The sequence below is a fragment of the Octopus sinensis genome, linkage group LG3 (genome assembly GCF_006345805.1).
Source record: "Octopus sinensis linkage group LG3, ASM634580v1, whole genome shotgun sequence".
NCBI lineage: Eukaryota > Metazoa > Mollusca > Cephalopoda > Octopoda > Octopodidae > Octopus > Octopus sinensis.
In genome coordinates this window covers 166,457,312-166,479,554 of record NC_042999.1, presented here as the reverse complement: position 1 = coordinate 166,479,554, position 22,243 = coordinate 166,457,312, and the positions used below count along the sequence as shown (strand labels likewise).

General features: G+C 37.7%; 1 protein-coding gene across 4 annotated transcripts in view; it reads right to left on the bottom strand.

Moving 5' to 3' along the window:
- Positions 1–22,243, bottom strand: part of LOC115209223 (protein phosphatase 1 regulatory subunit 37) — an 84,320-nt gene that overhangs the window by 14,544 nt on the left and 47,533 nt on the right. For 2 of the 4 annotated variants that reach the window (XR_004998428.1, XM_029777492.2), the window contains exons 9-12: positions 18,350–18,491; positions 15,382–15,548; positions 9,771–10,830; positions 1,570–1,686 (exon numbers count right to left, since the gene is read on the bottom strand). Coding sequence is in view for 2 of the 4 variants with exons in the window: in XM_029777492.2 (XP_029633352.1) it covers positions 1,570–1,686; positions 9,771–10,830; positions 15,382–15,548; positions 18,350–18,491 (1,486 nt within the window). In the remaining 2 variants the exon portion in view is untranslated. The remainder of the gene's footprint in view (positions 1–1,569; positions 1,687–9,770; positions 10,831–15,381; positions 15,549–18,349; positions 18,492–22,243) is intronic. The other 2 variants (XR_004998429.1, XM_029777493.2) reach the window with 1 other exon arrangement.

The window sequence follows — 22,243 nt, the reverse complement described above, 5'->3', positions numbered from 1 at the left end:
AGCCTTTCATAATGTCATTTCCAAGCCTCTTTCTTTGCACAATCACTAACTGCAAGGGAACCATCATCCATGTGGACACACTTATCTCCTATGACATCAGAGAAATGTGTCCACATGGATGATGGTTCCCTTGCAGTTAGTGATTGTGCAAAGAAAGAGGCTTGGAAATGCCATTATGAAAGGCTGCTAAATGTGGAGAATGAATAGGAGAAGGAGAGTCTGCCAAATGTAGATCCAACTCCAATACATTTAACCCAGAGAAAAATTGCTTCAACAGATACACTACATGGAAATCAATTTTTCAGTAGTGTCCTAACAGTTTTGTATAGAAGGTAATAAGAACAATTATTATTTCTTTATATTGACAGATGTGGCTGGACTGAATAGCATCTCAGTTTTGGACATAACCTTCAGACAGAAGTCAAAGTGCAAGAAAGCTCTTGTATTAAAAAAAACAACACATTTAAAAAGAACCATTCAGTGTTCTTTTGAGAGCTCATTCCAGGATTTGAAAGAATAGGCTGGTGTTTGAAAAGTTCTAGTAAGAATCAGAGAGCACAGCACAAAAGCTTGGCAGCATCTGTGGAGTGGCCTTGTTCAGTTGTTCAGTGTGCAAGAGTACAAGAAGTGAATAATAGATAGAAATTCACTAGTGTTGTTAGTGCAGAATGAGTAAATGAAAGCTGCAACGAGATTTCTGATATTATGAGAGAGTATCAAAACATTTAGAATAGCTGGTAGCTGAAGCAGTCATAAATTGAAAGCTATGGAATACTCAGATGGATGGCTTGCAAGTTCAACTTCTTAGATGATATAATTACTAATGAAAGTGATAGTGTAGGAGCAAGGGAGGAAGCAGTGGAATATGAGTTACCACTGTCAACAACAAAGATTTTCTCTTTTTCATACAAAAAGCCTGATGAAATGTAATGGTGAAACATTGTTGGTGAGTGCAGAGAATCTGTAAGAGCTGAATATTAATGAGCTCTGACTGAAATTACAGCATTAATATAGGAAGTAATTAGTATAGGAAGAAAGGTTGAAGTAATTGGAAGACAAATGACATGAAATGTTTTTTATGTTGAGTAAGTTGCCTGCTCTGGTAAATAATTGAAGCAAATGGAATAGAAAGATATGTGTTCATAATGAAGGGTATCTACGGTAGATTTACAACATTGGAGACTTTCTGAGGAAGTGGTTCAGTCAAATGTGAAACGGTTTGGACCTCACAAAATAAAAAAAAGATCAATATTGATTATACAGATCTAGCTAACCCATGTCAATGAGGAAAAGCAATCATGACAGTGATGATGATGATGATGAAGATAGTAGTGGTGACAGAGATGCTAGTAAGGATGATGGTATGAGCAACTTAGTAATTATAAGCATTTGATAGTTAAAAGATAGTCATGTTTAAAGAAGAATGGTATGAACTAATCAGTATTTTAGATGTAAAGAGAAAAATTAAGTATTCAGTTTAATGGGAACATTAGTGAAATTAACACATCAATGAGAAAAGAATGAACAGTGTTTTGCAGAGATTGAAAAGGACACACGGAAATGTTTTACCTGTTTTAAAGTGCTGGTTTGATTGATTTGATTTTGTGTTACTATTTAGTTCCAAACTGTCGAGAATGGTTGATATGTCATGACTTACATCACTTAGGTCAAGAGGTGACTGAACCCCTGAAATAGATTATTCCAATATGTTTCAAATAATAAAATTATTATATTAATAGAACTGATTTTCAAAAATATTAATGCAGTTACAATCTTTTCTTTTCAAATTCACAATATTTTCTAAGACATTAATCTAGGACATTAATCATTTATGATAAGCACTTTTTCCCAGATTTTCAAACCTAAAAGTTATAGTGTGCATTATACATGAGAAATAAATTATATGTATTTTTTACCCAGTCCTAAGTGCAAGGCCATATTTAGGATAGTATAACTGAAAGTAAGTTATATCTATTGTTGGAGCTAACTGATGTGTAATGAACAGTTTGAAATCACTATAATAATGATACATTTTTCTGCAATAGTGATATGTTAAATGGGTCATTAAATTTTACAAGTATGCTCATATTAGATTGTATTGATCTATTCTCTGAATTTCATAAGAATTAAACAAGATCTCAAAGTCCCAAGAATATTTAATTAGCTATACTGTTTGAAAAGCAAACTAAGAAGTAATACTGATGCAATCAATTTGTCATTTGTTTACATGATGAAGAGTGAATTGGAATTATGGAAAAACATGGGATAATGCTACATTAAAGAGTTGTTACCAATACAGGGCTGACAATAGCATTGTTTGTTTACAGCTATGAAAGTAGCATGTGTTGGTCAGTCTACAAGTCTCATCTCAGTTAGTCACTTTAAACAATAACACATAAAAGTGACCGATATATTAAAATATTTGAAAGCATGGTAAAATCAGTGGTTCTTCATCACTCTATAATATTGTTCCAAGTATTTATTTATGAGAGAGTGCTGAAAATTTCCTGGCTTTAAGGAAAGGCCTGGTGGAGGGCCAACTTCCCAAGTTCTTAAGGAAAGGCTTGGTTGAAGGTCCAACCTTCCAAGTTCTTTTACAGGGCTTAGAAATACTGAAGGGCCACTGCAATAAGTGTGAATCTGAGAAGGGAATATGTTGAATAAAATCACAATTAACTGATCCTCCAGAACTTTCTTTTACTCAAAACCAGGAACTTTTCAGCACCCCTTCGTATTACAAGTAATTAAGTTGGTTGTTGTAACCAAGTCTATGAATAAAAAGCAAACATCATTAAAATTCAAACAGAAAACAAAGATAATGCACTGTCTGGTTCATAGGTGAAAGGCATCAAAGATTGCAGATGAGTGCAAAATTTTATCAACTGAATTGCAAAACGATTAAGTAAACATGCTTTTTTGTTATGTAATATTTTTAGCATGGCTTCCTTTGTTTACAATCAAATCAGTTATCTGAAGAAAATACTTCCCTCACCCATCTGGTTTAGATAATTGAGGTCTAACTGTAAATAGATACTATCTTCATATGATGTCAACACAAATTACATCTCACGAAATTATATAGAAAACACTAGATGAAATAGAAATGGTTTTTGGTTTTTACTTTCTAAAAATTTAAAATGCTGTGATACTTCAATTTATTAAGAGTTTTAAACAAGTCATTTTAACTGTAAAAAACAATATTCCCGATCCCAAATAGCTGATGTATAAGATATAAATTCAAAGACAGTTTTTTTTTTTTTAATATGCATATTAAACAGTTAGAGGAACTTTAGAATAATTTACACTTAAACAATATGTGCTTTGTTCTGTTTAGTAATCTATGTGTGTATCACTACGCAAACTGAAGAGTAACATTGATTTTAAACTTATTCAGATACACCATCAATATCAAAATCAAATTGATTTTCTAGAAAAAAAAACACTATCATGTGATTTCCACAATGTTGACTTCACAGTTGGTGCTCTGCACTGGTGAAGTTCAAAGGCCACTTTGAGAATTGTGCTTTGATTTGTTTAGAATCCATGAACTTTTTTAATATATTTTATGTACTCCGTTTCCCAACATGAGAGATATTTTTAAGGCGATTACATTGCCCACAGTTTGGGTGCACGTTATACACGAATGAATACAATACTTGTCACTGAGTTCCATTGCAACACTATATTTACTAAATATAAATAAAACTCCACTGAGCACTACAAACACACACTTAACATGATGATTTTTAAAGTCTACTAAATGTTATTTTATCAAAACAATTAAACATTTTATTACAACAACTCACAAAAAGTAAACAAAGATATCTTTTAATGTAAACTTGTGAAACCTGTATTAAAACTAAGATCAAAGTTTCACAGCAAATTTTAAATAAGTTTAGTTTAAGATAATGAATTTCAGTTTTACAAATTGTCAAATGGCAGTTCCAAAGTAATATTTATGGCATAAATTACTCATTTCTTTTAAAGAGTAATGTGTTTTATTTTTTGCTTTGATAAACATTATAATTTAATAACTTTTCTTCAACCAGAATGAAATCCAACAACTTTTTTTAAACACCTTTTCCTAATTGATTGTTTTTCATCATGTCTTTATCACAATTTTCAGCAAGTTATTTTATCAGATGTGAGGACAGTTAATAGTACAGAAAGACAGAAAGAGTAAAAAACTAGCAAGCACTGAATCACTTGAAGTATAAGCATAACTAGTATGAATTGCTTGGGGAAACAGTAAAAGAGAACTGGTGAGCTTGTCTATCATTAACAGAATTTAAAGAGAATCTTTTAAAGTTTTTGCTGAATAGGAATGTGAAAAAAACACAGAAGACTTTAGTTTTGATTTGCTGAAATATTTTTATATTTAATTTCAAGAGAATAATATTCAATAATTTTACATAGCAAGAACTTCTATTTACATTCACCCTCCCCCAGAAATCAATCTTGTTACTGTATAATTACTCCTCTTTTAGTTGTTGTCCATAAAACTCAAAATCTACATTAGTTGGTCCTGACTGCTAACATTCAACATGGTTAATGCTCAGGCTTCAACACATGAGTAGGAAGAGAATTGCAGACAAGTGATGTTTTGGGGAGGAAGGATTGAGTTAAATGGTTACAACAAGATTTGGAGTGGTGGAGGTGGTGGTGGTGGGACACTATAAGAGGAAAGATGAGTTTGTGGAGTTCATTGGATGGAGGTGATAAGCAGTTGGCTAGTTACAAGAATCAGGAGTTGTTACTGTAGCAATAGAAGTCAGAGTGAAGAGACAGCACATTATCTATGACTGAGAAGTTTGAATGTGTTGGTGAGTGGGTCTATGCCAATTAGATAGCTTTCTTTTTGATGAAGTATTTCCGGGTTCTGCAGAGTAAGGTTAGAAATGTTAACAGGAGATCACAAGTAAAAATTGCCAAATTGTGGAGCCTAGTATTTATGGCCAACTTTAAGGGCTTTATTTACATTCTGTTCAAGACTTCAAATATATTTTATCTCTTATCATTGACTTGTTTCAGTCATTAGGCTGTGGCCATGCTGGAGTACTACCTCGAATTTTTAATTAAATGAATCGACCCCAGTACTTATTTTAAGCCTGGTACTTATTCTGTCAGTCTACTTTGCCAAACTGCTAAGTTATAGGAATGTAAACACACCAGCACCAGTTGTCCAATGGTAACAGAGGGACAAATACAGACACAAAGACACACACACACACACACATATATATATATATATATATATATATATATATATATATATAACATACATATATATATATATATATATATAATATATATATATATATATACATACATATATTATATATACATACATATATATATATACATACATATATATATATATATATACATACATATATATATATACATATATATATATATATATACATATATATATATAACATATATATATATAATATATATATAATATATACATATATATATATATACATACATATATATTTATATACATACATATATATATATACATACATATATATATATATATATACATACATATATATATATACATATATATATATATATATACATATATATATATAACATATATATATATAATATATATATAATATATACATATATATATATATATATATATATATACATAATATATATATATATATAATACATATATATATATATATACATATATATATATATATATACATATATATATATATATACATACATATATATATATATATACATACATATATATATATAATACATATATATATATATATATATATATATATATACATACATATATATATATATATATATATATTACATATATATATATATATATATATATATATATATATATACATGATGGGCTTCTTTCAGTTTCCATTAACAAAATCCACTCACAAGGCTTTGGCTGATCTGAGGCTATAGTAGAAGACATTTGCCCATGTGGTTAGGAAACAAGCTTCTTACCACACAGCCACTCCTGTGATATATTCTGTAAATAATAATAATAATGATATTTTATAAGTTTAAAGCTTATAAGGGATCATTATGCAATGACAAAAGAAAATAGTCAAATATTGGGGCATATAAGCCCTCAATGGAAAAAAAGTAGTTTTCTGACTATTAAGTCATTGCATGGTGATTGCTTATAAGTTTTAACTTTATAAAATATTATAATTATTATTTACAGAATTGTAAAAATTGATTCTGCTAACCAAAAGCCATTGCAGAAAATGCACATGATGTTTGTTTATAGAAACAATACTATGAACTAATTATAGTTCTTAAATCTGATGGAAAGAAGCCAAGGGTACATTGGTATAATGGTAACACAGTTGTTGCAAAAACAAAGAGCTGTGGGTTCGAGTCCCATGCATATAGAAAACCCTACTTTTATCTGTCAAGAGCTAATATGCCCCAATACTAGACTATTTTATTTAGTCATCGCATGATGATCACTTATAAAATATTATTATTCAACATCATCACCTAATGTCCACTGTCCATGCTGGCATGGGTGCCATTTGAGTGACACCAGTATCTGCCACAGTTACGATTTCACTTGATGGATCTTCTACTCAAGCACAGCATAATGCCAAAGGTGCCGGTCATTTGTCATTGCCTCCGTAAGGCCCAACACTTGAAAGGTGCTTATCATGTGCCACCAGTATCGACTATCTTGCCTCCGTGAGGCCCAAAGCTCAAAGGTGCTTTTTAGATGTCAGAATTGTAAAAATCAACACTGTCTACCAAAAACCATTGCATATATATATATATATATATATATATATATATATACATACACACACACTCACACACACACACACACACACACACATATAAAATATTTATATACATTGTAGACAAGTTCACAGTATTTTTCATCAAGTATGTGAGGATGTTAGTACAACCATCTCACATTCACAGGAGAGCGAACACGTCTAATATATATATATATATATATATATATATATATCACGTGATCACGTGACCGACCAGACCATCAGATGTTTTACACATCGCTGGTCACAATGCGTTTGCATTGTTTTAGCCTTCGAATGACGCCACCCCGCTGGCTAAGCGAGCAGGCCAACAGAAGAAAGAGTGGTGAAAGAGTACAGCAGGGATCACCACCTCCTGCCGGAGCCTCGTGGAGCTTTTAGGTGTTTTCGCTCAATAAACACTCACAACGCCCGGTCTGAGAATCAAAACCGCGATCCTACGACCGCGAGTCCGCTGCCCTAACCACTAGGCCATTGCACCTCCACATATATATATATATATATTTGGTTAGCCTTGAATCACATATTCACTTTGTATATCCAACTCAACTTACTCTTTTCAAGTCTCAGCAGGTCTTCCGTCTTCACTACCCATGTTGCATTCTGACATCTTCCCAAATTTCATATAATCCACAAATAATGTTACTTTACATTGCATTCTTAAGACTTTGCTACAACTGGTTCTACTCTTAAATTGCATTTTCAAATTAATAAAATTCATTTACACCTCCATCCAAGTAATCCAAAGTATTTTTGAGCTGGATTATTTATATATATGGATGTAATCCATAAAACAGACACTCTTAAAAGATTCTAACAATCAGCTCTTCTTCCAACAATTCAAATTCAAATATAAACATTTTCAAAAATATTTAACCAAGTATAGCATGTAAAACTAAACATCTATATAACATTTACCCACGTGTGTGTGTGTGTGTGTGTGTGTGTGTGTGTGTGTTTCCTAGTTATCAATTTTTCAATCTTTACTAACAACTGATGTGAGACAGTCAACCTTTATGAAATTATATTTGTGGAAATATTTGAAGTCCTACAAGTTATCAATACATTTACTGACACTACAGTTGTTTATATTGTACACTCTATCTATTTCCCTACACAGACAACTCACACTATTAGAGAAGTTGAGCTAACAAAAGTGAAATACTTTGGCTGTTACTGCACTAGTACAATGCCCTACTGATCTTTGCATATCTGGATCAAAACAACTCCTTCACTTGACTTCAAAAGATAAAACTAAAAATAAGCAATTTCAGAAAACTAATGAATTTAGTTTTATATCAATGTGAAATTTTCATGAATTTTATTCTTTTTATGATACATTATAAGTGCTTCTCTTATGAAGTCAATGGCTTCTGTTACCTAAGAAACCTAATTAATAATGAGGATGGGTGCTCTGAAAGCATAGAAGCCAGAATACAAACGCATTGGCAAAAAGTTTAGAGAACTGTTATTCCAACTGGCAACAAACAGCTTCTTTTTCAGGGCAGATTATATGATACATGTGTCTGAAATGTGTGATGCTACATTGTAGTGAAACATGGGCTTTGAACAGAGAAGATCTATAAAGAATAAATAGAAATGAAGTGAGCATGCTCTGCTGGACATGCTTATACTAGTATACATGAATGACACGGCACAAATGAACTGAAAAATAAACTGAATAAAAGAGGAATCGGGTTTAGTGCTTGAGAAAGACGACTGCATTGATATGGGCAGAATGAAGTAGGAGAAAAACCGATCTGAAGCTTTTCCATAGCACAAAGGAGAGGACAAAGAAGCAGGCAAACTGGAGGCATGTCATACTCTTTTTACTCTTTTACTTGTTTCAGTCATGTGACTGCGGCCATGCTGGAGCACCGCTTTTAGTCAAGTAAATCGACCCCGGGACTTATTCTTTGTAAGCCCAGTACTTATTCTATAGGTCTCTTTTGCCAAACCGCTAAGTGACAGGGACGTAAACACACCAGCATCGGTTGTCAAGCAATGCTAGGGGGACAAACACAGACACACAAACACACACACACACACACACATATATATATATATATATATATACGACAGGCTTCTTTCAGTTTCCGTCTACCAAATCCACTCACAGGCATTGGTCGGCCTGGGGCTATAGCAGAAGACACTTGCCCAAGATGCCATGCAGTGGGACTGAACCCGGAACCATGTGGTTGGTTAGCAAGCTACTTACCACACAGCCACTCCTGCGCCTATGTGGAAGAAGATCCACTCACCTTCCCAGGTGTAGCAAAATGGATGTTAAAATTATGTACATGTGTTTTATGGTGACAAGTTGGTAGACTTGTTAGCATGCCAGATGAAATAGTTAACAGTAATTTTGCCTGTCTTCACACTCTGAGATCAAATTCCACCGAGGTTGACTTTGTTTTTTATCCTTTTGGGGTCTCCCACAAAATCGCTGGCCTTGTGCCAAAATTTGAAATCAAAATTACGTACATGTATATATACAGGCATGTATCACTTGGCATATGTATACTTGTGTGCATGTGTATATGTATGGATGTCTGTCAATTGTCCAGCCAGTATCACAGCCAGTAAAACAGAACAAAAAAAAAATAGAAGATACTTTTTTTCATTCAATGATCATATTCCAACAACAATATGCCTGTAGCAGACTTGATCTTCAATAGCCAAATGCTTTATTCCTCAGCCGCTTTGTGGTTAAAAAGTATAAAATGTTACATTCATCATCATCATCATCATCATCGTTTAGCGTCCGCTTTCCATGCTAGCATGGGTTGGACGGTTCTACTGGGGTCTGTGAAGCCAGAAGGCTTCATCAGGCCCAGTCAGATCTGGCAGTGTTTCTACGGCTGGATGCCCTTCCTAACGCCAACCACTCCGAGAGTGTAGTGGGTGCTTTTTACGTGCCACCCGCACATAAAATGAAAAAAGGAATATTCAACTTACTGATTTCTGGAGTTTTATCATCCTCATCGTTTGAAGAAGAATTCCTGCTATCACAGTTGTTAATAACTGATAACGTGTCATTGGTCGCAGCACACTCAGAAGGATCAACTGTTTCGTTTGCATCTGTTTTGTTTTGCCAAGTATTTGTGTCACTATTGTCATTGTTATCATTACCTAGATAGTCTTTTTTGTTATTAATATTTGAGACATTGGTATTTGAATCATTATTATTATTACTAATTTGTGTTAAATCAGTACAGGTTTCAGTTCTATTTTCACACAAGGAATTCTCTGCAGTTTTTACATTTGGTGATAATAATTTTTCAGATGGACTTAATATTTGAAAACTTTTGTTTTTGCCATTGGTGCTCTCATTTTTATTGTTTGCATCTTTTACTGTTATCCCAAAAAGGCCACTAATAGTTTCAGCAGCAATTTCTTTACAAATTTCAGATGCTTCAGTGAACTTATTAGTGTACACTTGTCTTGAGGAATGGTTTGGGTCAAAATTTAACAAGACTTGATCAACTGAAGTGGGAGAAGATATTCCCAAAGTGGTTGGAGATGTTGGTAAGCTAGTAGGAGATGAATGCTGAAATGATGGTGACACATCACCAACTTTTGTAACAGTAAATATTTTTTTTGCTTTTGTATTTTCACAATATTGAGGACTTAAAAGGAAATCTCCAGGTGGAGATGAAATAGTTTTAAAGGACATTGGAGATACAGTAGAAACTAATGGGGAATTAATTTGATTGCTGAATTCTGCATCTGAAATAAAAGCAGGGGAATCTAAAGTTTTCTGAGGAGAAGGCTCTGTTGCAAACAACAATGTAGGTCTTCGTATTCTGTTGCATGTTGGGAAGTAAGCCGATTCTAAATTCTCCAGCTCCCGTTTCTGTTGTACAGCCAGCTTTTCTGCTTCTTGCTTCTTTACCAATTCTTCTGCCTTCTTTTGTTGTTCATTTTCTTTTTTAACAGCTACCTCATGATTACGTTCCAAGTAATTGCTGATATCTGATAGAAGACGTTGTTGCTGGTTAGCATAATCTTTCACAGCCTACAAATAAACAGCAAATAGTAAAAATTCAAAAGTTTATGATTTTAGAGGCAATGATTCTTCTTAATTATATCATTTGAAATATGAATAATAATTTATCAACTTTGATTTTATTGAATATATTTAATGTTTGTTTTAGTTTAACTATTATGTAACCATAATATTTTGTCAAATTACAAAAAAAAAAAGTGAGAAAAGGCATAATTAAGTAAATTGTTAGTGAATAGAAAAAACATAATGTGTTTATATACAAAGTTCATTTTATACAACTATTATTTATAAATTAAAACAGCAAGCCAACTTGAGTTATTTTGTAAGTGTTGCTAATAGAGCTGATGAATTGATAAATTGTATAGATCTTAAAGAATCACAAAAGACCAAAAACCCAGCTAGATACATTAACTAAATGAAAGATCAATCTTTTTTGGTTAAAATACCAGTTTATCACAAGTGACTGTTGTAAAGATTCTAAATTAAGTAATGAATTGATAGAGTTGTTAGAGAATTGGACAAAAGAGGCTTTGTAGTATTTCTTCTGATTTCTGTGTCTTTAGTTCAAATCCAGCTGAGGTCAACTTTGTCTTTTATCCTTTTGGGGATGACAAAAATGTATCTAGGGTGGTGTCTTGGTGATATTGTTAAAGTTCTGGATGGCAAGCCTTGTGTTCTGGCTCTCCAAGATCTGATGGCAACATCTGTGATGACATTGGTTCCAAGCTGTATCCCATTTGGCAGCACTAGCATGGACTGCAGAGACTTGTACTTATGGGCAACTGCTAATCTTCCACAAAAAAAACCAAAACAAAACAAAACCCTACCTTGGAGGGAAACTTTCCACAAGCAGATATTAAGTCTGTCTACAACAAACAACAAAGACCATTTATGGACTTGTCAGTAGCCGCTCTTTTGTATGTCTGAGAAATGCCAGTGGCTTGTATTTGTTTACAATGAATCTCAAGTTGCTAGGAAGTAAACCAGACACTGTATGGCTTACTGCAGCCCAGGTAAAATGAGATGGCCAGTGTCAGGTGAGGAAACTGCACCAAACTGTCAATGACTCGATTGTAGTCTCAGGTGGTATCTTCTTAACCAGTCTGCCTGATATAATCTAAACAGCTAGGTGGTGGTGGTGGTGTGGTGGTGGTGGTGGTGGTGCTGCTACTACTACTACTACTGCTGCTGCTACTACTACTGCTACTGCTACTACTGCTACTACTATTACATCCTCGTTTAACATCCGTTTTCTAGGCTGGCATGGGTTGGACGGTTTGACTGAGGTCTGGAGAGCCAGCAGCTGCACCAGGCTCCAATCTAATCCGGCAGAGTTTCTACAGCTGGATGCTCTTCTTAATGCCAATCACTCCAAGAGTGTAGTGGGTGCTTTTTACATGTCACCGGCACGGGAGCCAGTCAGGCGGGCCTGGCATTGATCATGTTTGGATGGTGCTTTTTATGTGCCACTGGCACGAGAGCCAGTCAGGGGGTCTGGCATCAGCCACGATCAGTTGGTGCTTTTTATGTGCCACTGGCACGAGAGCCAGTCAGGGGGTCTGGCATCAGCCACGATCAGATGGTGCTTTTTATGTGCCACTGGCACGAGAGCCAGTCAGGGGGTCTGGCATCAGCCACGATCAGTTGGTGCTTTTTATGTGCCACTGGCACGAGAGCCAGTCAGGGGGTCTGGCATCAGCCACGATCAGTTGGTGCTTTTTATGTGCCACTGGCACGAGAGCCAGTCAGGGGGTCTGGCATCAGCCACGATCAGTTGGTGCTTTTTACGTGCCACTGGCACGAGAGCCAGTCAGGGGGTCTGGCATCAGCCACGATCAGTTGGTGCTTTTTACGTGCCACTGGCACGAGAGCCAGTCAGGGGGTCTGGCATCAGCCACGATCAGTTGGTGCTTTTTACGTGCCACTGGCACGAGAGCCAGTCAGGGGGTCTGGCATCAGCCACGATCAGTTGGTGCTTTTTATGTGCCACTGGCACGAGAGCCAGTCAGGGGGTCTGGCATCAGCCACGATCAGTTGGTGCTTTTTATGTGCCACTGGCACGAGAGCCAGTCAGGGGGTCTGGCATCAGCCACGATCAGTTGGTGCTTTTTACGTGCCACTGGCACGAGAGCCAGTCAGGGGGTCTGGCATCAGCCACGATCAGTTGGTGCTTTTTATGTGCCACTGGCACGAGAGCCAGTCAGGGGGTCTGGCATCAGCCACGATCAGTTGGTGCTTTTTACGTGCCACTGGCACGAGAGCCAGTCAGGGGGTCTGGCATCAGCCACGATCAGTTGGTGCTTTTTATGTGCCACTGGCACGAGAGCCAGTCAGGGGGTCTGGCATCAGCCACGATCAGTTGGTGCTTTTTATGTGCCACTGGCACGAGAGCCAGTCAGGGGGTCTGGCATCAGCCACGATCAGTTGGTGCTTTTTATGTGCCACTGGCACGAGAGCCAGTCAGGGGGTCTGGCATCAGCCACGATCAGTTGGTGCTTTTTATGTGCCACTGGCACGAGAGCCAGTCAGGGGGTCTGGCATCAGCCACGATCAGTTGGTGCTTTTTATGTGCCACTGGCACGAGAGCCAGTCAGGGGGTCTGGCATCAGCCACGATCAGTTGGTGCTTTTTATGTGCCACTGGCACGAGAGCCAGTCAGGGGGTCTGGCATCAGCCACGATCAGTTGGTGCTTTTTATGTGCCACTGGCACGAGAGCCAGTCAGGGGGTCTGGCATCAGCCACGATCAGTTGGTGCTTTTTATGTGCCACTGGCACGAGAGCCAGTCAGGGGGTCTGGCATCAGCCACGATCAGATGGTGCTTTTTATGTGCCACTGGCACGAGAGCCAGTCAGGGGGTCTGGCATCAGCCACGATCAGTTGGTGCTTTTTATGTGCCACTGGCACGAGAGCAGTCAGGGGGTCTGGCATCAGCCACGATCAGTTGGTGCTTTTTATGTGCCACTGGCACGAGAGCCAGTCAGGGGGTCTGGCATCAGCCACGATCAGTTGGTGCTTTTTATGTGCCACTGGCACGAGAGCCAGTCAGGGGGTCTGGCATCAGCCACGATCAGTTGGTGCTTTTTATGTGCCACTGGCACGAGAGCCAGTCAGGGGGTCTGGCATCAGCCACGATCAGTTGGTGCTTTTTATGTGCCACTGGCACGAGAGCCAGTCAGGGGGTCTGGCATCAGCCACGATCAGTTGGTGCTTTTTATGTGCCACTGGCACGAGAGCCAGTCAGGGGGTCTGGCATCAGCCACGATCAGTTGGTGCTTTTTATGTGCCACTGGCACGAGAGCCAGTCAGGGGGTCTGGCATCAGCCACGATCAGTTGGTGCTTTTTACGTGCCACTGGCACGAGAGCCAGTCAGGGGGTCTGGCATCAGCCACGATCAGTTGGTGCTTTTTATGTGCCACTGGCACGAGAGCCAGTCAGGGGGTCTGGCATCAGCCACGATCAGTTGGTGCTTTTTACGTGCCACTGGCACGAGAGCCAGTCAGGGGGTCTGGCATCAGCCACGATCAGTTGGTGCTTTTTATGTGCCACTGGCACGAGAGCCAGTCAGGGGGTCTGGCATCAGCCACGATCAGTTGGTGCTTTTTACGTGCCACTGGCACGAGAGCCAGTCAGGGGGTCTGGCATCAGCCACGATCAGTTGGTGCTTTTTATGTGCCACTGGCACGAGAGCCAGTCAGGGGGTCTGGCATCAGCCACGATCAGTTGGTGCTTTTTATGTGCCACTGGCACGAGAGCCAGTCAGGGGGTCTGGCATCAGCCACGATCAGTTGGTGCTTTTTACGTGCCACTGGCACAGGCACAGGAGCCAGTCAGGTGCTTTTTACATACCATTGGCATCGGAGCCAGTCAAGGAGCACTAGCCCCATATATGATATTGGTTTTACTTGACTCAACAGGTCTTCTCAAGTATATCATATCACCCGACACATCAGGGGTATTCTTAACAGGGCTGGACATGTACGGCTGTGATCTCACTTTAGTTGCTGGGTCTTCTAAATCACAGCATATCTCCAAAGGTCCCAGTCTCCCGTCATTGCCTCTGTGAGGCCCAATGTTTGAAGGTCCTCAGACACACAAGGGAATAGTTCATGAACCATTAGTCAATTTCCTCCAATGAGCATTCACTTGCATTTCAAAACCTTAGTTGAATATATTGATAGGATCCTTAGCTCTGAATTTTATATATCCACTATTAACTTATGAACAAATTGTCATGTTTATATAGGATATAGATTTCTGTGAAAAGGCTTCTGCAAATTGATAATGAAATGATTTGACACTATAAAGATAAAGCAGACAAGGCTGGAAAATAATTGCCATGGGAATTGGAGATGATGAATACAATTAAAGTATCGATCATGTCAGGATGTAATGGATATAGGTTCAGTGGGAACTGAACTCACAACCATGAGATAAGTTAGATACACTAAACTATTCTGTCTGATCTCAGATAATTTATCTCAATCATTTCTACTTCTCTAATATATAAAAAAAAAAACACAACAGTAACAAAATAAATAAATAATACAGCACACTTACCACTTCCTTTTTGGTAGTTTTGTCAAGTTCAAGTCTCACTAATGATTGATTGACTTTTAATGCAAGAGACAGGGCCATCAAACCAGCTGTTCGAATGTTGTTTTTACAAAGATCAATATGCAATATGCGTGAACTGTCAGCAATATATTCAGCCAGAGCAACAGCACCTAGAATCACAATTACAGATTATTTTTTATTAAAGCAACAATTTAGTTGGATAATAATGTTCTTTTAATGTAATAAAGCAAACCGAAAGAATCGCCAGCAAATTAATAACCATTAAGTTGATGTTCTATGTTTCCAGTGTTTTATATGCATTTTTTAAATATTATCATGGACTTGATGGTTCAATAAATTCAGATATATGGAATTCATTTCATTACGCACAAGAAAAAGGCAATCAATGCACTCAGTAAATTAGTAGGTGTTAGGAAGGGCAGCCAGCCATAGAGACCCTGTTAAAGCAGACACTGGAACATGATGCAGTCTTTGAACTGGTTGGATCCTGTCAAACTATTCAACCCTGCCAGCATGGAAAATGAGCAGTAAAAGGTGATGATGATGATGTACTCTCCCTAATTTTCTGATGGGGTGCTTAATTTAAAGCAACTAAAGCATTATGTGTGTAGGAGGGTGTATAAGTGGGTACCCAAAAGTAACCGGAAATGTTCTCTGTGGAACAAGCCCATTGTAGTTCAGGCTTCTGCCACTAGAAGCCACTTGATGTGACCTTCAGGCATCAGTATGCTGACCAGTGTCATTGAGTGAAGGTCCTACTGCCATGTGGTGCATCTTTGCTTTGCAGTGCTTCTCCCCTGTTTGTCAGTCTTTACAATGGATGAACAGCATGCTTTGGTGAAATTCTGTTTTCTGCTGGGGAAAATGGTAGTTGAAACAGTTGTCATGCTTCAAACAGCTTACAAGGATGCTGTCATGAACAAAACACAAGTTTACAAGCGGTTTTCATGCATTAGGGATGGTCACTTAAAGACCAACCTCGTTCAGGGCGTCCGTCAACCTCCCGAACAAATGAAAACATTATGAAAATCCATGAACTGATTTTGCAGGACCATCACCAAACAATTGATGAACAATTGTTGATATGACTGGTGTGTCTTGGAGCTCCTGCCAATGAATTTTGAGCAAGGAATTGTGAATGGAAAGAGTTGCAGCAAAACTTGTGCCTCACTTGCTCACAGAAGATCAAAAGCAGGCAGGACTGAATATGTGTTGTGAACTGAAAGAATAGTGGGAAGTTGATCCGGACCTTTTTTTGAAGGTCATCACTGGTGACAAAAGCTGGTGCTATGGATGGAATTTGTAGATGTGGAAGAGGTGAAAAAGAAAATGACAGAGACATTAAAAGGCATCATTTTGTAAGAGTTCCAGCACTGCTTTGAATAGTGGAAAACACACTTGGACCGATGCATTGCTTCAAATGGAGAATACTTTGAAGGTGATAAAAGTGTAAACGTGTAAAACAAAGTAGATAAAATAATATTGCAAAATTTCAGTTTCTTTTGGGTATCTCCTTGCGTATGGTCTTAAGAACATAAGCAGTACCAACAGCAGGGTTTAATACACAAATTTTGTCCCTTAAATATTTATCTACTTCACATCTTCAAGAGAACAGTAGATAAAGCAAGCAGTAATGGCCTTTACCAGAAAATAGACACTACATTGGAGGTGGTTTATGTTAAGTTAAAAATTTTAAAATGCACTGATTCTTGAAGAAATGATACCCAAAATAGATATATTTATTTGAAGATAGCCTATTATCTTTAGCCAAACCAAAGACAGATTTATTTTATGGCTAATTTTTAATTGTGTTTGTCTAAACAATAAGACACAAACATCAGTTATAGGTTTTAGCTTTGAAGTTGATGACTTCTTGAGTTGAGATCAGACTGGAGCCTGGTGCAGCCTCCTGGCTTCTCAGACCCCAGTCAAATCGTCCAACCCATGCTAGTATGGAAAATGGACGTTAAATGATGATGATGATGATGATATGAGAAGGTATATTGAAAAATTATTCTGTATTTTTATCTTTCCTTGGATTATTTGACTAATTATTTAAATGGATAAGGTTAACTGAGCTCTAGATTAATTAAATGAAGTAAAATTTATGAAAACTAAATCAGGGCTTGGCTTACAATTTCATTTAATCTTGTAGCCTAGTTTTAAAGGAAAAACAATCATGTAGGCATACATAAAAACAGGAAATTATTAAGCCAAGCCAGTTTAAGGTAACATAATCAAGTTAATTTCATAATTTATAAACAGTTACAGGTGAGAAGTGTTACAAGTGAATCATTTCAGTTGTATTCTATCTAAATGAAATTAGATATCACAAGAGAGCAGCCTATTAGCTCAGTACCTTGACCTCAGATGCATTAAAGAAAGAAATGATTTGTTCATAAGGGTGCAAATAATTTAACCAGAAAAACTAACATAAGTGAAGACCAACTAAAAGCATCAAATATTCTGTGGAGAAGATGAGAAAACAAAAGCAAAACAAATGCATCGTTATGTTAGTTTTAATATAAGGTTGTCCCAAAAGTTCGTAGAAAGTCTTGGAAAATAATGGTCTTTATTTTGAGGAATAATTTTTGTTGTTTTTGTTAGTACTTGGTGAGTAAAAATTCAATTTTTGCAAGTGTTTACGAACTTTTGGGACAACCTAATACTATGTTAGCAATAATAGGAAACATGAATCTCAATTTCAACTTCATCTTGCATACAGAAAAAAAATCATCAGATGAGTTGAAAATGGAACTTTGCACCAGTGAGATAAGTAATTTACTTTTTAATATAATTGATAGTCCCAGGTACATGACCTACTTAGAATTATTGTGATTTCTGTATTGTCACATGCATTATTTTTATTTTTTTAATTCACATAAATTGCATTAATGAGCAAATTCATCTTAGATAAAGAATTTCAACAAAATGCACATCAGCTAATTACCTTCGCATAAAATCTTTGTATTTTGCAAACCAAGTCGGATAAGAGATTTGCTCTTTAATAATCCATCTTTTAAATAATGAATTCCTTCATTTGTGATGTTATTGTTACCCAAGTTCAGTGTTTCAAGACATTCTGATTTTGCCTACAAACAATAAAAAAGCAAAAACATAAAACTATACACATAAAAATTTATTTACTTTCATAAGAAAAATACACAGGCAATAAAATGATCAAACTATGCTTTTTAGAAAATAATACAATAACCTTTAAATGGAGTGGGAAGATAAACTTCAGAAAAACCTGAAAATCATCATCGCCGTTTAACATCTTCTTTCCATGCTGGTATGGATTGGACAGTTTGACTGAGAATTGGCAAGCCAAGAGGCTGCACCAGGCACCAATCTGATTTGGCAAAGCTCCTACAGCTTGATGCCCTTCCTAACGCCAACAACTCCAAGAGTGTAGCGGTTGCTTTTTACGTGCCACAAGCGTGGAAGCCAGTCAGGTGGCACTGGCACTGGCCACACTCGAACAGTGCTTTTTATGTACCAGTCAGGCGGTATTGGCATTGGCCATGCTCAAAATGTTGCTTTTTATGCGCCACTGGGATGGGTACCACTCAGGTGGCACTGGAATCGATCACACTCAAGTGGCAATTTTTACATGCCACCAGCACGGGTGTCAGTCAGGCAGCACTGGCAGTGGCCATGACTATGATTTTACTCGGTTCAATAGGTCTTCACAAGCATTCCATATCACCCAACGACTGAAGGGTGCTTTTAAATGGGCCAGCTATGCAACACTGGCATCAGCTATGATTACAATTTCACTTGGCTTGCCAGGTCATCTCAAGCATGGCATATCTCCATATGTCTTGGTCGCTTGTCATTGCCTCTGTGAGGCCCAACATTTGAAGGTTGTGCTTCACCACTTCATCTCGTGTCTTTTTTACATATGGATCCCTTTGCTTCCTAAATTACTTGGATGAACTTCCACAGCCATTTGATGTTAAAAAAATTCTATTATATTTTTATAATTATATTTTATTAGGAACTGTGTAAAAATAATTATTAAAATGTTTTATGTATTGTAGAAGTATAATAGATTTACTGGAGCTAGATTTTAACAACAAAGTTTTATATGGACCCCGGTGGAGAACCCCTGGTCTAAAAGACGCAATGATCATCAGCTAGATTTGAGAACAGTGAACTTGTATCCTATCACCGACACTGCAGTACATCTTTGTTTTAGTTTATCCCATTGAAATTAGCAAATTTAGTTCTTTGTAGCAAACATCAAGCTTGTTTCATCAGAGGTAGCTTTCTCTTGTAAACTATTTTATACTCTATGTAAAATTAGATCCTTTATTAAACTAAGAAATAATATATGGTTGCCACAGGATATTTACTCAGACTATTAGGTGGCAGCCTGTCTAAATGGTAAGAAGTTTGCTTCCCAACCACATGATTCTGCATTCAGTCCCACTGTGTGACACCTGGGGCTAGTGTCTTCTACAATAGCCTTGGGCCAGCCAGAGCCTTGTGAGTAGATTTGGAAGACAGACACCGAAAAAAGCACGTGTGCATACGTATGTGTAAGAGACTATCTCTTTGCCTTAACATCACATGATAGTTGTAAACGAGTGCCACCATTATGCAAGCAGTGTCGTTTATCTCCTATCTTCTGTGAAAAGATGTCTGTTAATGGGGGAAAATATTACCTTACTTGGAAACAGGTGAAAGTTAGGGATAGAAAGGTCATCCAGCTATAGAAAATCCACTTCAATAAATATTATCTGATCCATGTGAGGTTGGAAAAGTGGATGTTAAAATGATAATTTTGATGATGATAATGATGGTGGTTTATATTAAGATACCATCATCAATGTCATTTTTTAACATCTGCAATTTCATGCTCACATGGGTCAGACGATATTCTTTCTGTTCCCAACCCTCACCTGTTCCCAAGTAAAGACTAATATGTGTGTGTGTGTGTGTGTATGGGTTAACATCACACAGTAGTTGTAAACGAGTGTCACCACTATGGAAGCAGAGTCATTAAAATACAAACAGCACAAAAGCCAAACATCTTTTAATGGAAGACCGCAAACAAACAACACTGCTTGTATGCCTGTGATGATTGTTCATAATTTCAATATGCAATATCAAGACATGGAGACACAAATACATACAAACAAATATATATGTACATATGTGACACGCAAATTTGTGAAGTGTTCCATATTTTTTGTAAAGGTGACGCTTTAGATACAAATAATTACAGAGGTATCAAGTTGTTGGATCAAGTAATGAAGGTCACGGAGAGGGTCATAGCCCAACTGATTAGAGAGAGAGTCAGTTTAGATGAGATGCAGTTTGGGTTCGTGCCAGGGAAAAGCACCACTGATGCTATATTCCTGGTAAGACAGCTGCAGGAGAAATACCTAGCCAAAGATAAGCCCCTGTACCTGGCTTTTGTTGACATGGAGAAAGCCTTTGACAGGGTCCCCCGATCCCTTACCTGGTGGTCAATGAGGAAACTAGGGATAGATGAATGGTTAGTGAGAGCTGTGTGAGCCATGTACAGGGACACTGTAAGTAAGGTGAGGGTTGGCAATGAGTACAGTGAAGAATTCAGAGTAGAGGTAGGGGTCCACCAAGTTCAGTCCTCAGCCCCCTCCTATTTATCATAGTCCTCCAGGCAATAACGAAGGAATTCAAGACAGGATGCCCCTGGGAGCTCCTCTATGCTGATGACCTTGCTCTAATTGCTGAGTGAACAAGAGAAATTTCAAGTGTGGAAACAAGGATTAGAATTGAAGGGCCTTAGAGTCAACCTAGCTAAAACCAAAGTCCTAATAAGTAGGAAGGCAGGCAGGCAAACCACAAATCCCTTCAAGTAGATGGTCCTGCTCGATCTGTAGAAAAGGCATAGGTAGAAACTTCATAAGATATACCCAGTGTAAGCTATGGACACATAAGAGGTGCAGCAATATCAAAGGAAGGCTAATTGGGAAGATAGTTTTTGTAAGTGGCAGATGCTCAGGAACAATAAACACTGAAAATGTGCAGAGAACAACTTCCGCCACATTCCAGGAAGAAAAACTAGAAATAGTTGATAGCTTCCATTACCTAGGTGACCAAGTCAGTAGCGGGGGTGGGTGTGCTGAAAGTGTAACTGCTAGAGTAAGAATAGCCTGGGCAAAGTTTAGAGAGCTCTTACCCCTGTTGGTGACAAAGGGCCTCTCACTCAGAGTAAAAGGCAGACTGTATGATGCATGTGTACGAACAGTCATGCTACATGGCAGTGAAACATGGGCCATGACTGCTGAGGATATGCGTAAGATCGCAAGAAATGAAGCCAGTATGCTCCAATGGGTGCGTAATGTCAATGTACACACTCGACAAAGTGTAAGTACCTTGAGAGAAAAGTTGGAACAAAGAAGCATCAGCTGTGGTGTGCAAGAGAGACGATTGCGCTGGTATGGTCATGTGGCAAGAATGGATGTAGATAGCTGTATGAAAAAGTGCCAATCCCTAGCAGTTGAGGAAACCTGTGGAAGAGGTAGACCCAGGAAAACCTGGGACGAGTTGGTGAAGCATGATCTTCGAACATTGGGCCTCACCGAGGCAATGACTAGTGACCAAGACCTTTGGAAATATGCTGTGCGTGAGAAGACCTGGCAGGACAAGTGAGACCATAACCCGTGGCTTTTACCAAGGATGTAGCCAGCCCACTTATGCATACCTTTCCTTCTTTGGACACAAAACTCTGCTTGTGAAGACCTATTGAGGCAAGTGAAATCGAAATTGAACCAAATTCATCGACTGGCACCCACGCCAACTTCCCTTCATTGGACACTAAACTCTGCTTGCGAAGACCTGTTGGGGCAAG